Source organism: Arachis hypogaea, chromosome 12 (assembly GCF_003086295.3).
Source record: "Arachis hypogaea cultivar Tifrunner chromosome 12, arahy.Tifrunner.gnm2.J5K5, whole genome shotgun sequence".
Lineage (NCBI taxonomy): Eukaryota > Viridiplantae > Streptophyta > Magnoliopsida > Fabales > Fabaceae > Arachis > Arachis hypogaea.
The window spans coordinates 119,935,509-119,951,097 of record NC_092047.1 but is presented as its reverse complement, the minus strand read 5'-3'; the positions used below and the strand labels follow the sequence as shown (position 1 = coordinate 119,951,097).

Sequence of the window (15,589 nt, the reverse complement as noted above, 5' to 3'; positions counted from 1 at the left end):
ACCATTCAAAATGATCTTATTACTACAAGAGGTGAAAGCATTCACCAAATTTTGGAGTTTGGAGTAACATAGTGCTACTTTGAACCAATCAAAATTCATGATACTTTTAAACACAATGACCAATCACCAATGTATGGACCCTCCACATAATAACGGATAACACTGTCCCATTTTGCTCTGTCATTTTCTCATCCCTTTACTTCTTTTACATTTTGTCCCACTCTTGTCCACAACTCTTCCCACATTTAGATCCTTGTCTGATTCTCACAATTCTTATATATTATATGCATCTTTAATGTCATGCATGTTTGTGCCACAATTATGTTCGGTTAAACTCAATAATGGAGTGTGTTTCCCTACATATATGCACCTGCACCCCTAGAGAGAGATATCATAAGCAGAAGATTTTAGAACTCTTATGATGACACAGGATCAGCTTTCAAGATTTGATTGCAACGTGTGTGCAATTGTCAAGTGCCAAAAGTGCTAGCACCCTTGGTATATTCAGTTAAGGCCACCACCATCATTAAGTGCTATATCAATGTTGGAAACTAGCAATTGGCAGAATATTAATACATGTCTCACCCAACATTTTCTAACAGTCACATTTTATCATTAGTGCTATTTAAAAAAAACTGCTTCTTAACCAATATCCAAACTTTATTATTAAGAATGTAACTAATTGATCAATCCTTTTTTTTTTTGCCCACAGTATTTTTAACCCGATATAACAAGGACTAACCTGTCAAAGGTTTCATTTACGAATTTGTTGTTAGCCAGTGAATTACTGTATACATAAAGCATTACTCTAATCTGTTAATGTGATCATTCTAAGTTCTCTATGTTGATTTAACTATTTAAGAACATATATTTAAAAGAAGAGTTTTACTGTATATTAGTCAATCTAATGAAGAGTCCCTTGCTGAGACAAAATTTGTATTAACCATTAACATATAATAGTTGTAACCAATAACATATCACTGCTCACATTTCTGTTCTAACATTTGTACCAAAGGGGCCTTGGATAAATTCATAAAGATGGACATCTATATATATCTATTTCAATCTTCAATTGTGTAGTCTTCCTTAGTAAGATTCACAAATACAAAGATACATTCTTTAATGTAAGGTGAAGAGGGATGATACACAAAACTATACTATGGTCAAAACAAGAAAAAATTACCAAAACAATTATCATTGGTATTATATGTCATATAGTCCTCTATATAAGAATTGCTAGCTTTCCCTTTGATCATCGTTTGGTCTTGTTGAGGAGCTTGAACTTGAGGCAACACCAATGACTTGGTTGTTTGAGAATCTTTGTAACTGAATCATTCTTGCATAGATCCCATCAGGATGATTCTTCAGCAACTGTGAATGTGATCCTTGTTCTGCTACTTTCCCATCATCAATCACTGCAATGAGATTGGCATTCCTGATTGTGGATAGTCTGTGAGCTACTATGATAGTTGTTTTTCCAGTGCAAGCTCGGTCTAGAGCCTCCTGCACAGACCTCTCAGATTCTGCATCTAGTGCACTTGTTGCTTCGTCGAGAAGCATGAGTTCTGCCTTCCTCACAAAAGCTCTAGCAATAGCTATTCTTTGCTTTTGTCCTCCTGATAGCTGAACTCCTCTCTCCCCAACAAATGTTTTGTATCCTTCAGGCAGGCCGGATATGAACTTGTGCGCGTTGGCAAGAGTAGCAGCCTCAATGATCTCGGCTTCAGTAGCCGAGTCATGGCCATAAGCAATGTTTTCATATATTGAAGTAGCAAACAAGCATGGTTCTTGAGGCACCACAGCAATGTGCCTTCTTAGGGACTTAAGGTTGTATTTCCTTATGTCCTTTCCATCAATCATGACTCGGCCGGAGGATGGATCATAGAACCTCTGGATAAGTGCAATGACTGAGCTCTTACCACAGCCACTAGGCCCTACAAGGGCTAGAGTTTTACCTGCTCTTGCACGAAGACTGAGGTCCCGGAAAACAGGCATATCCGGCCGAGTAGGATAAGAGAAGTCAACATGCTTTAGCTCAACTTCACCACGAAGCCGGTCAGGAACAGGTGTAGCATCAGAATCATCCGGCTCAATTTCAGTTCTGCGGTCAAGGAGTTCAAAGACAGACCTCATGGCTCTACCCCCCTTGATGAAGTCAGGAGCCAGAGTTAAAGTTTCAGCAGCACCATTAGCCGAGACCATGAGGACCATAAAAACTCGGATTGTTTTAGAGAAGTCAGATATTCCGTGCTTCACAAGCCAAGAAGCATACCAAAGACCAAGTGCATAGGAAGCATAGAGTGCAAACTGTGCTATCCCATATCCACTTCCAGAAATTTGTCCCTTCCAAAAGCAGCGTCTTAGAGGAATTTCAAGGTTTGAGACGAAAAGTCCTACGATTTTCTTTTCCGAATTAAAGGCTGCAACAGTCCTTACATTGGCTATAGCCTCCCCAGCAAGTTGTGTGGCCTTAGCATGAGCAGCTTCAAGGTCACCAGAGAAACCAGTCATGAACATTTTCTGTTATAAAAGTCAGTTCAATTAGTATCCATACACCATAATAAATGTGGGTTTAAAAAGAGCATGTAAACATGCCAAAGACAAGTATGTAGAAAAGTTCAAACCTGCAAAACAGTGGCTGCAACAACAACTGGGAAGACGGCTACAAGGACGAGAGCAAGGCGCCACTGTAGTACAAACCCTGCAGTGCAAGCAACCAACATAAGTGCAGTGTTCTGCACAATTACCGAAATTCGATCTCCAATGGCTGATCTGACATTGTTGGCATCAAGAGATAGCCTTGCTGCAATTCTAGCACTCTCATTTTCTTCCTGATCGAACCATGCCATTTCGTTCTTGAGCACTGCACTGAACATTTTCTCCCTCACTCGTTTTGTGAGATTTTCACCAACAATATCCCAGAAGAAATGCTGCAATGTATTGAAGATAAGAGCTGCGGATGAAAGTCCTATTAACAAGTAGCAGTACTTTTCTATTTCTCGGATCATGTGTCTGTGGTTCGGATTGTAATAGACACTGAGAACAGCACTAAGAACATAAGCAAAGAAGGCACTAAGGGATCCACAAACAACTGAACCTATAGAACCAATTAAAGCATAGAGCCATTCAGGAGAGTTCATCTTTGCAAGTCTCCAAAAGGAACTGGCTTGCTCTTTGAAGGCAAGCTTTTCGAGCTTGTAATTTGGATGTGATGCATCAATGGAAAGACTAAAATCCGATGTGGAGAAGTCAGATAGCCTTCTTGAGTATGGTGACCGGCCGTAAGAAGAGTTCCGAGCAATAATAGGTGAACTTACAGAGTTTCTTGCACTCGAAGGCCTGCAAATGAGTTCACAAGTTTGAGTTTTACAATACAAAATTATCTATATACTTTCATAAACAATTCATATGAAGTACAAAATGAACTTTTCCAGTGATATCAATGTATATAAGCTACCTTGCACTACTCTTTCTAGCATTACTCATGGCAGTTTCATGGGCAGCCTCTTGCATCCTGATAAGCTTGGCATAGACTCCATTTTCGCCTTTGGCGAAAAGCTCATCATGAGTTCCAATTTCTGATACACTTCCTTGCTGAAGTACTGCAACAAGATCAGCTTTGCGAATCGTGGAAAGGCGGTGTGCAATCACAAGTGTTGTTCTACCAATCATAAACCTATCAAGTGCTTCTTGCACAAGCTTTTCTGACTCGGAGTCCAACGCACTTGTCGCCTCATCTAGGAGAAGAATTGCTGGGTTCTTCAGCATTGCCCTTGCTATAGCAATTCTCTGCTTTTGGCCTCCTGAAAGTTGCAACCCCCTTTCACCTACCTGCCATTTCAAATTACTTATTATTGGTTCAATTCAACAACTGTACTTTTCTAAAGAGTTGTTAAAAGAATGAAGATACTAGTTCAGGCTTAGATTTCTAGTCATCATATAAAATTGCCTTTCAGATTAAGTAATTTTTTTTGTTATTACTGATACTTTTTTCCCTTAACTTGCATACTAAAAGCTAATCCAAACAATATATATGATCATATATTATATTATACTATAGCAAAGTATATGTTTTCTTAAGTAATTCATAGTTTAGTGAGTTTAGAGTTGTACATAAACTATTTATTTATCTGTTTTACACAGTGAGGTTGATGCTATTCTTTATTTCTTTTGTTGTTATGTTCTAGGAATCCCTGGTTTGGTAAGTCTTTATTTAAGAATATATATTCCACCTCCTCTCTGTGTTCATGCACATGCATTGTTGACTGAAGCATGTTACCCTCTCTTGTTTCCAAATGCAATTTTGACCAGTCATTTTCTGGCTTTGACTTTAAGCAAAAATAAAACAAAATTGATTTAAAAAATTATATTAGCTTTGCTGTGTTGACTAAATAAATCAGTCTACCTTGATTTAAAAAAAAAAAGAAAAAAGAAAAAAAAAGAGTTGCAATTATTGACTCCTATAACTAACCAAACAAGAAACATGATCAAGATCCGTAGACTTTGGGTTTCACATTTTTACAATGATAAGATTTAGAGAAATATGCATCTCTTGTACCATGCAAAATTGCCATAAAATATAGAGACATTATCCTCTTTTTGCACAACAATCTTTACCTACTGTAATAATTATTTTGAGATACATCATTATTTTTGTTATGCAATTTCATTTTCATTTTTATTTAGCCATATATTTTACTTAAAACTTCTAGAATTGGACTAGCAATGATGGTAACAACCCATGCTTGTATGCCAGTGTTAGATCTTAAAATCAAATAATGTGATTCTTTTCACATGGCACAACCACCACAACCACAAACATGCATTTACTTGTTATTGTTTCTTTGAGACAAAATGCAAAAATCCTTTTTTTACCTAAAAAGACACTTCAAAAATGGATAAAGCATTGCCTAACCTGTGTTTCATAACCTTCTGGAAGTTTGATAATGAAAGAATGAGCATTGGCTACTCTTGCAGCTTCTTCAATCTCAACTTGGTCAGCATCAGATCTTCCTAAGAGTATGTTTTCTCTAATTGTTGTCGCAAACAAAGCCGGTTCTTGGCTCACTAGTCCTATTTGCTGCCTCAACCATTTTAGCTTCAAACTCTTAACATCATTCCCATCTAACAAAACTTGTCCTACACGCAATTTCTTCAATTAATTAGTGCCACATACCATACCATACCATATCATATGGCCTTTAATTAATATGCATAACTTCAGTTCCGGATTTTTTAACAAACAAGTAAACTACATACTAAACAAGAATGCAACTTTACTTAGCCATCACTCAAATTAAGTGAGAAATTGTAACTTTTGAGTTTACCTGATGAAGGGTCATAGAATCTCTCTATGAGGGACACAACCGTGCTCTTTCCGGAGCCGCTGCTTCCCACCAAGGCTATGGTCTTGCCGGCAGGCACGCTCAAGGTGAAATTGTTGAGAATCCTAACATCTGGCCTAGATGGATATGAAAAGTCCACATTTTTCAGCTCCACTAGTCCTGTGACACTGTCTAACTCCACACCGGATTCATTGTTTCTCTCTATAGCCGGCTTGTGATCGATCACACGGTAAATTTTCGCAGCTGCCACTCTGGCCTTTGTAAATGCAGCTATGCTTGGTGCAGACTGGGCTAAAGCCCTGTACGGATGAAAATCCTTAATAATCACTATGGTTAAACAATTGAATTACTAAGGTCATATAAAGAGGAATCATTTTCTGAAACAAGTTATATTCTTGAACATGAAAGTAGAATTGATTAAGTACTCACAATCCACCAATACAAACAGCAAACATGGTTGCAATGGCTAATCCTCCATTGGTGTAGTGATGCCTAACTAGATATCCACCATACCAAAGCAAAAGAGCATAGCAGCAGAAAACAACAAAGTAAGTAGCACCCAATCCCATTCCCTTTGCAAATCCAGTTTTGTATCCAAGCTTCTGAGCAATCCTCAGTGCAGATGAGTAACCTTGCAGTGCTCTATTCTCCCCAACAAATGCCAACACCACTCTGATTTGAACAACAGTCTGCAAAAAAAAAAAAAAAGCCTCAACAAAATCAACAACAATAACAACACCACCCCAGGTGAAAAAAAGTTAAAAGAAGCTCCCAAGATAAATACTTTGGTGTATTATTGACCTGTTCAACAATGTTGCCTGCTTGAGAAAGAGCTTCTTGGCTTTTAGCAGAGAGCTTGGCCAAAGTGGTTGTGTGAATGGCTCCAATGACAGCTATCATAGGAACTACAGCAAGAGTGACCAGTGCTAATTGCCACACAGCACTGAATCCCACAGCAAACCCAGAAATAAATGTGCCAAAGTAGTGAATGAAATTACCCAACTGCACAATAGAGAAAAAAAATCAAATTTTTATTATTATTCCAAACTCCAAGAACATAAAAGAAGTGCTTTTAACTTTTATTGCTCCACCTTCTCACTAATGGCATCTTGGACCATGACAGCATCAGTGTTGATTGCAGAAACAACGTCTGAGGTTCTAACCTCTGTGTCAAAGAATTGAATGTCTTGTTCTAAAGCAGCTTCAAGATACTTGATCCTCATCCTTGTTGATTGCCTCTCACCTGTCCACATCCAACATGAAATCTCTGCAAACAAAAACAAAATCATTAGCCCAACAATTTGGAGCAAAAAAAGGGGAAAAAAAGAAACTTCACCTGCCCATGATGATGCCCATATAGCAGCACCAACAACAAGGAAGTAAAATGCATACTGCAAACACAAACAACCAAAAATATTGTAAGCTCACTCTTCAATCTTCACAACAGAATCAACAAAAAGAATCAAACTTTGGACTTTGCTTCTGGTTTTTCACCTTAACAACTTCCTGGGTCATCTTGTCCACATTATTGGCATTGGAACCAAAAGAGTTCACAAGATCAGCAAAGAACCTTAAGAACAGTGGCAATGAACATCCATGTACCATTGCTCCAATTGTTCCAATTCCCATTAGGATGTGATCCAATGAATCAGCAAATCTGAAAAGCTCACCAAACCCAACAGGTTCAACACTTTCACCTTTTTCTCCACCACCACTAGTACTAGTAGCAGCACCACCATCTCTATTTGCTTCTGAAGTGACCTTCCCCACCATTTTTTCTTGCTCCTTGTATTGTTCTTGCTCCATTGATGCTGTTCTTGTTGTTGTTGGTGGTGGTGGTGGTTGTGATTCTCCTGGAACAAGCTCAAGTCCTTGCATTTCAGACCATTTCCAATGTTCAATGGTCTTTATCTCTTCCTCAGAATCTTGTTGTGACATTTTCAATTAAAAAACAAGGAAAATTCTCTTATTATTATAAGCTTTTAATGAACCACCTTCTTAGTTTTCCCACTATCACTACCTCTACCACCCTCCCTAGCTATGGCTATAGTTCTTGCTAGTAACACACACCCCACCCACCTTCCTTTATTATCTTACTCTAACTCTATATCCTCCCTTTTATTGAGCTTCATCTTTCTAACTTTTTTTTCAAATAAAAAATATCATTTTTTCTGTTATATATTCTCTTTCAATATATTTTTTTTATTTTGGGTAATAAACTATTATTTTATCCCTTCATAATAAAGGGATCTTTCTCCTTCTCTCTCTCCCCATTATTTCACTTTTTATTCTTTCATTCTTCTTGTTGTGCGTGATATATGAGTAGGAGTGGAAGAATTTCTATTGTTTGAAACTATTATAATTATTATACGAAAAAATGATAAATAATTCTCTGATTTTTTATTTTAAAGATAAATAATTTTTTGATTAATTAAAAATATAAAAATATTTTTTATTAGACATTTAAGCTAAATAAAAAATATTTTTATATTTTTAATTAATAAAAAATTATATATCTTTAAATTATAAAATCAGAGATTTTTTTTTTTATTATATTATCTCATCTACTGTTTACTTGATAATTGATACGTGAAAATTGCTTATTACCTTAATAATATTGGGCCATCGTGAAGAGTTCAATTAAGTAAGAGAACATAAGATGAGAAGACATTACATCCAATTTAAAATTTTAAAATAATAAATTAATAGGTCTTTCATCTTATAAATCTCTCGCTTTTTTTATAATTTTTTATGTGGGATTAACTTCATACACTACTCACACTTACAATACTAACAAATAATAATATAATTATTTTAATATCTCATGGTTAATGTTTCTATAATAATAAAAAAAAAGTGAAGTATAAGGTAGAGCTACATGGAATTACACGTGGAATATGATGTTACTGTGTGTTTGAGAGGGTTAATGTTGTTTATTCGGTTTGGTTCTGGTGTAAAGCAAGGAAAACAAAAGAAAGTGACAGATGGTGATGAGAACCTGCTCAGAGAAAAAGAAGAAATTTCTGAGACATGGGAGATGGGAATTTGAGAAGAAAGAGAGAAAGAGAGTTTTGATTACACTCCCGACAAACAACACTGTGCCAAAACTTGAAGATGAGTTTTTGACTTAACTCACAAAAAGAAAAGAAAATATCATCATAACATAGTTTCTTTTTTTAGACAACTTTTTTCTTTCATACAAAAAATATAATTCAAACCATTTGCTTCAACACTATGCTTCTCCCAATCCAGAAATCTATTTCAAAGTTTTAAGGTGAAATCAGGTGCGGTCGACTTTACGTGAAGTTAATAACTAAGAGTCATTAGATAAAAATTTAGTCAAATCAGTAAAATCATCTAACGATTCTCAGTTATCAACTTTACGTGAAGTCAACTGCACCTAAATTTCCACCAAATTTTAAACATCCAATCAGTCATTAAATGGATAAAGGTAGAGATTTAAAAATTAAAAATTTAATTAAAATTGAATGAAATATAATAAAATAAAATAATATTTTTATATTTTATTATTATTTTAAATTAATTAACCATAAAAATATGTACAAATTTAGTTGATTTTTTTATTTTTGATTGATTTATTACTAAATAATTTTTTATCTGAATATGATTAATTTAGTAATCACTTTTTATTAATCAGGTTAAACCAGTCAATTTAGTCTAATTGGCAGAACCATGATCTATTTCATGTCCTTGATTTTCTTGGAAGAAAAAAAAAAGTAAAATTCTTTAAATTTATCTTATTTATTATTTTTTAAAAATTAATTATAATTAATAAATATTAAATAAGACAAGTTTGAGTTTTTTTTTCTCTAATATTACTGATAAATTTATGTGAATTTCAACAAAAGAATAATATATAAGAATTTATGTGGGTTGGTAAGATTTTAATATACATAACAAGCAAGTTCGTTACTGACTTAAATTAAATAGTAATTAACAATGTGGCATACGTATCTTGTTAAGTTTTCTTATGTGTACCTTCCATTACTGAATTTGGAGATTTAGGTAGAATTGACAGTTATAAATAAGGGTTGAAAGCTCCACTTAAAAAGGTTTTCCTAAAGTTATCAAACAAATTAAATACACTAAACTACCAAAATAAATTACGGAAGATTATGGTATTGATGAAAAGAATTTTGAAATGTTAAAATGACCAATCTTCTTTTTTAATTATAAAATTATGTAGTTACCAATTTGATATATTTTTATTAATGAAAATGGAAAGAATTGACAGCTTATTTATTTTTATTAAATTTTATCTATGTTTAAAGTTTTTTTATTTGAATCTTTTTATATATTTTTCTAAAAATAAATTTATGAAAATTTTTAAATGTGTATAAATATAATCTTTAACAAAAATATGTAATATATGATATTTTTAATTAATAAAAAATATATGCATTTAGCTTAAATAAGTTTTTTATCTCTATAAAATATTTTTTATCTAACAAAATTTAAAGAATTTCTATTTCGGTTTGCTATTTATTTACTTTGTTAAGTTCTAATATAACCGGTTAAGTGTTAACGTTACAAATTTAAATACTAATATAACATGAGTCATATCCATGTTTAATTTTTCTATTGATTATTTATTTAAAAAATAGTAAGACTTATTTGATAAATATAATTATGACTTTTCATAACAAACAATTTAATATTAAAATAAATATGATAAATGAATAAATATTGTATATAATATATTATCTTTATATATAAGTAGTCATAGCCCTTTTTTTTACCAAAAATAAGAGACTTGAACTCGCAATTTTTTAATTGAATATGGAGAGACTATGCCATTTGAGCTATTACTCATTAGCGTAGTGATAGCCCTTATGAAATTTCTAATAATGAACAAATTATGTGTTAAATATTGGAGTAAAGTATCGTTTTTGTCCTCAACATTTGGGGTAAATCTCAAAGTTGTCCCTAACGTTTGAATCGTTTTATTTAAGTCCCTAACGTTTCAAAATTGACTCAATGTTGTCCTGCCGTTAGAAATCTGTTAACGGAATTGACGGCGGGACAAAATTGAGACGATTTTGAAACGTTAGGGACTTAAATGGGACGAACACGTTGGGGACAAAATGATACATAGAAATAAATTTAAATTTTATCCTTCAATAATATCAATTTTTTACAGTACATAGTTATTCAATTATTTTTTAATCACATATAAGTAACTTACACTTAATCACATTAATTTTATTCTAAATAAATTTATTTTTTTATAATTTTATTCTTAAAAATTTTTACTCATCATAAAATATTTGTAGAATGACTAGTACATAAATTTGTGGGAAAAAAATGATAAATATATAATAAAGTATTGTGATTCTAGTCATTTTACAAATATTTCATGATGAGAAAACCTTTAAGAGTAAAATTATAAAAAAATATTTAGAATTAAAATAATGTGATTAAGTGTAATTTACTTAAATGTGATTAAAAATAATTGAATAACTATGTATCATAAAAGATTGATATTAGTGAAGGATAAAATTAAAATTTATTTTTATGTATCATTTTCGTCCCCATCGTTTTTGTCTTATTTAAGTCCCTAACATTTCAAAATCGTCTTACTTTCGTCCTGCCGTCAATTCCATTAACAGATCCTAACGGCAGGATAACATTGAGTCAATTTTAAAACGTTAGAGACTTAAATAGAACGATTCGAACGTTAGGGACAACTTTGAGACTTATCCCAAACGTTGGAGACAAAAACAATACTTTACTCTAAATATTGCTATGGACATTTACAAAATATTATTGGTATTTTATGTTTTTATAATTAAAATAATATTTTTTATTATAAAACATCCGTTTATAATTAGACAAAAAATTTTATTGACGTTTTATACTATCATCACAATAATATAAAACTAAAATAATAAAATATTTTTGTATTTTACGTTGAAATTATTTATATATAAAAATTTTAGCCCATATTTATCACGTAATATCTCACGTTGAAAATTTGCTCGGGCTTGCGTGCAAATTAATCTTGGTTTGCCGGTGGTCCGGAGTGTGATTGTCGATGAGTTTGAATATAAGGTAGAGTATGAATGCTTACACCTTATTTGTGACAAGTGCAATTGTTTCGGACATCCAGCAACTGACTGCAGAATGACCTCAATAGAGTCAGAAAGGATGGATCGAAAGGAAACATCAGTGACCGAGACGGCGGCCCGAGTGGTGCAGCCACAGGAAGCCTCAAAAGAGAAAATTTTTGAATTTGGATGCAATCCCAAAGAGTCAGTGATAGTTGCAGAAATTGGGGAGGAATTAGATGATACGTTGCATAGGAAGGAAGTGGGGTCCCAGCATTTGGAAAATGAGGCTGGCTGGACCAAAGTCAGCGGTAAAAGGAGAGGAAAATTGAGCCAATCAAATAAAGTCCAACAAACCTCTAAGGACAAAGTGCCGGTGCGCTCAAATCAGAAATTTGACCAGAACCGTGACTTTGGGCTACGTATGAGAGGAGTCGAATCAGGGGTGAAGACCGGGTCGGTTAGCGGATCTAAGGCACGCATGGCATCTTCCAAACAGCAAGGGGTGAAGGGCAAAGCTATCTCCGTTGCGGTGCCGACTTTCACTGCCATTATCAAAAACGGACACAAGAGGTTGCGCCCTTCTTCTTTGCAGAATTCGCCGTCGACTCCGGACTGCCTTGGCGACACCAGCAAGCAGCAAATCGGTGAATTGGAAGGGTTGTTAGTGGAGGGACACAGACAAACTGGGCAACAACTGGACAAGGACAAGCAAGTCTCAGGGGGATATAATGGTGGATCTTCATCATCTCGTTAGGGACTTCAGCTGAGGTTGGTCATTTTACAATACAAATTGTTTTATGGATTATTTAGATTTAAGCTTTCTATTTTGGAATATTAGAGGTGCCTCTAATAAATTGGCCCGGGTTCATAGTAAGGAGTTAGTGAATAAATTTCACCCTACTTTTTTCATTCTGTTTGAAACCCATATTGCTTTCGAGAGGATGAAATCTTTTTGGAATAATCTAGGTTACCAGGGTGTTGGTATTGTTGAGGCTAATGGTCATAGTGGGGGTATCTGGGTTTTATGTTCAAATTCAAATATTTCTGTGAGAGTATTGGATGTAGTTGATCAATGTATCAGTTTTGAAATCACTATGGGCAATACATCTAGTTACTGCAGTGCGGTGTATGCTAATCCGCATATACATCGGCGTAAAGAACTGTGGGGTGACTTGACAAGGATTGCTAATATGATCCACGGACCTTGGATTGTGTTAGGGGACTTTAATGATGTTCTGTGGCAGAGTGAAGTTAGAGGGGGGCAGTTTAGACTTGCCAGAGCAGAACAATTTGCGGAAATATTAGAGGATTGTGGGCTGTTTGATATGGGGGCTATTGGGAGAAGATTCACTTGGTACAGGAAGGTGAAAGGTGGGGTGCAGGTGGCTAAGAAGCTTGATAGAGCAGTCATCAACCAGGACTGGCGACTAATGTTTCCGGAGGCTTATACTGAGGTGCTGGCGCGCCTTCACTCTGATCATTGCCCATTATTCACTAGGTGCAAGATGGCAAAGAGGGCTACCAAGGGCCATCGTCCGTTCAGATTCCAGGCTGCGTGGATGACTCATCCTCTTTTTAGGAATGTTGTTGATACAGCTTGGAATAGAGGAGCTCCGGATGTAGTCAAATGTTTGTTGGAGGTTCAAAAAGAGGCAACTAGCTTCAATAAAAAGGTTTTTGGTAATATTTTTGTTAAGAAAAGGGAGTTGGAGAGGCTTTTGAATGACGTCCAGATTACTCTAGAGAGTCGGGAGGATCAACAGCTTAGGATAAAAGAGCAAGTTTTGCATCAGGAACTGAATGCTGTCCTTCTTCAAGAAGAGCTGTTGTGGTATCAAAAATCTAGAGAACAATGGGTGAGATGTGGAGACAGAAATACAAAATTTTTTCATCTGCAGACAGTTATCAGGAGAAAGAGGAACAAAATCCATGGGTTATTTTTGGAGGATGGGTCTTGGGCCACGGAGACTACGACTCTAGAAATGGCGGCAAATTCTTTCTTTCAAAAGCTCTTTTCTACAAGGGAGGATATTGACCTGGACGCCATGGGGCCTTTTCCTTGTCCGTCTCTTAGTACTGAGGCTTGTCAAAAGTTAGTGGAACCGGTGACGTCTGAAGAGGTTAAAAGAGCTGTGATGACCATGAGTTCGTTTAAAGCCCCAGGGCCAGATGGATTTCAAGCAATTTTCTACAAAGAGTTCTGGGACTCTCTTAGCAACGATGTGTGTGGACTGGTCAAGCGAGCTTTTGAGGGTGAGCCAATGAATGCGGCTATTTTCGATACTCTAATTGTTCTAATTCCTAAAGTGGAAGTTCCCTCTTCCTTACGGGAGTTTCGGCCTATTAGCTTATGTAATGTAATTTATAAAATTGTCACAAAGGTTCTAGTTAACAGGTTCAGACCTTTCCTGTCGGAGATCATTGGTCCTTTGCAAGGAGGGTTCATTCCAGGAAGAGGAACCACAGAGAATATTATCATTGCTCAGGAGATTATGCACTTCATGAGGAACACCAAGTCTCGAAAAGGGACCATGGCATTCAAGATTGATTTGGAAAAAGCTTATGACAGGGTAGACTGGCGTTTTTTGGAAGCTACTTTGGTCCGGTTTGGGTTTCCAAAGGCTACCATTAATCTTATATTGAATTGTGTGACTTCCTCTTCATTGGCAGTTTTGTGGAATGGGAACAGGCTCCAAAATTTCAATCCAAAGAGAGGGTTGAGGCAAGGAGATCCTATGTCTCCTTATCTATTTGTACTCTGTATGGAAATGCTTGCTTGCTTTATCTCTCATAGAGTTTCCCAAGGTTTGTGGAACCCAGTTGCGGTTTCTAGGAACGGACCACGACTCTCTCATTTGATGTTTGCAGATGATCTTTTGCTTTTCTGTCAGGCATCAAAAGCTCAAGTAATAGAGGTCATGCATTGTTTGGACTTGTTTTCTAGAGCGTCAGGTTTAAAGGTAAATCTTCATAAGTCAAAGGCCCAGTGTTCCAAGAGGGTGTCGGAGAGGAGAAAAGAGGTTCTCTCAGGGGTCTCTAACATCCGTTTCTGCAATGATTTGGGTAAATATCTGGGAATTAACATCGGTCATGCCAGAGCTTCCAGGAAGACGGCTCAGGAGGTTATTGAAAAAATTTCGAGAAAGCTCTCCAGTTGGAAAGGACGCCTACTAAATAAGGCAGGGAGGCTTTGTCTTGTTAAATCGGTTATGACCTCTATCCCAGTTTATGAAATGCAAATTTCTCTTCTCCCGAAGTATGCATGTAATAAAATTGATTCCTTAATGAGACAGTTCTTGTGGAAAGGCCAAGCGACTGGAAAAGGGCTGCCTCTGGTCAGGTGGGAGGTCGCCATAACTCCTAAAAAGGCAGGAGGATTGGGTATTAGGGATACTTCCTGTGCTAACATGGCGCTTTTGGGAAAGTTGGTATGGGATTGTCTAAACAATAGTGAGAAGTTATGGGTGCAGGTTTTGAAGCATAAATATCTCAGGAATCAATCTGGTATGAACGGAAACAGTAGAAATTCTTCATCGGCTACCTGGAAGAACATTGTTAGTGCCTATGAGCATCTCAAGGAAGGGCTTCATTGGAATATTGGAGATGTCCACAAATCAGTTTGGTATGATGAGTGGACTCCTTTTGGTAAACTTTGCAACCTTGTTCCTTATGTACATATTTCTGAATCAGATTTCATGGTGGCTGACTTGTGGAAAGGGGTGTCTTGGGAGGTTGATAGTCTTACCACGCCTATTCCGCATGAGATTAAGCAGTTTATTTGTGGTCTGAGATATCCTAGTTCGACTGAGTTGGAGCCACAGTGGGAGTGGTGGCCTGCAGCATCAAAAAAGTATAGTGCAAGGGAGGGTTACAGATGGTTATTAAAGAAAGCATTAAATTGGAATGCCAATAGTAATTGGAACTGGTTGTGGAACACAAACATTCCAGAGAAGTTCAAATTTACTATGTGGCTTGGCTTACATGATGCTCTACCAACTGAGACCTTTCGATTCAAGCGGCATTTAGCTTCTTCAGATATGTGTAAGAGATGTAACAAGGCGCAGGAGACTATGGAGCATTGCCTTAGAGACTGTGAACGATCAAAGGCAATTTGGTATATGTTGGATCCTAGTATCCTGGACTCGACGACTGGTACTGCTCTTGAAGAGTGGT

The 15,589-nt window shown here is 35.9% G+C and overlaps 1 protein-coding gene across 1 annotated transcript; it reads right to left on the bottom strand.

Moving 5' to 3' along the window:
• Positions 1 to 1,027: 1,027 nt before the first annotated feature.
• LOC112728947 (ABC transporter B family member 1-like) lies at positions 1,028 to 7,700 on the bottom strand. The gene is made up of 10 exons (XM_025779307.3): positions 6,840 to 7,700; positions 6,682 to 6,736; positions 6,437 to 6,612; positions 6,147 to 6,347; positions 5,775 to 6,034; positions 5,328 to 5,644; positions 4,916 to 5,139; positions 3,458 to 3,831; positions 2,625 to 3,339; positions 1,028 to 2,520 (listed from the first exon to the last, which is right to left on the bottom strand). Exons 1-10 carry the CDS (start codon positions 7,281 to 7,283, stop codon positions 1,237 to 1,239), a joined length of 4,050 nt encoding a protein of 1,349 aa, XP_025635092.1. The 5' UTR covers positions 7,284 to 7,700; the 3' UTR covers positions 1,028 to 1,236.
• Between the last annotated feature and the right edge of the window lie 7,889 nt (positions 7,701 to 15,589).

What these genes read in the sequence shown, in the direction of transcription:
- LOC112728947 (XM_025779307.3), bottom strand. Translation starts at nt 7,283, where the DNA reads ATGTCACAACAAGATTCTGAGGAAGAGATAAAGACCATTGAACATTGG. An exon ending in AAGATGCCATTAGTGAGAAG is followed by an intron (nt 6,348 to 6,436) that starts GTGGAGCAATAA and finishes TCTATTGTGCAG; the next exon opens with TTGGGTAATTTCATTCACTA. An exon ending in TTGCAGCCACTGTTTTGCAG is followed by an intron (nt 2,521 to 2,624) that starts GTTTGAACTTTT and finishes CTTTTATAACAG; the next exon opens with AAAATGTTCATGACTGGTTT.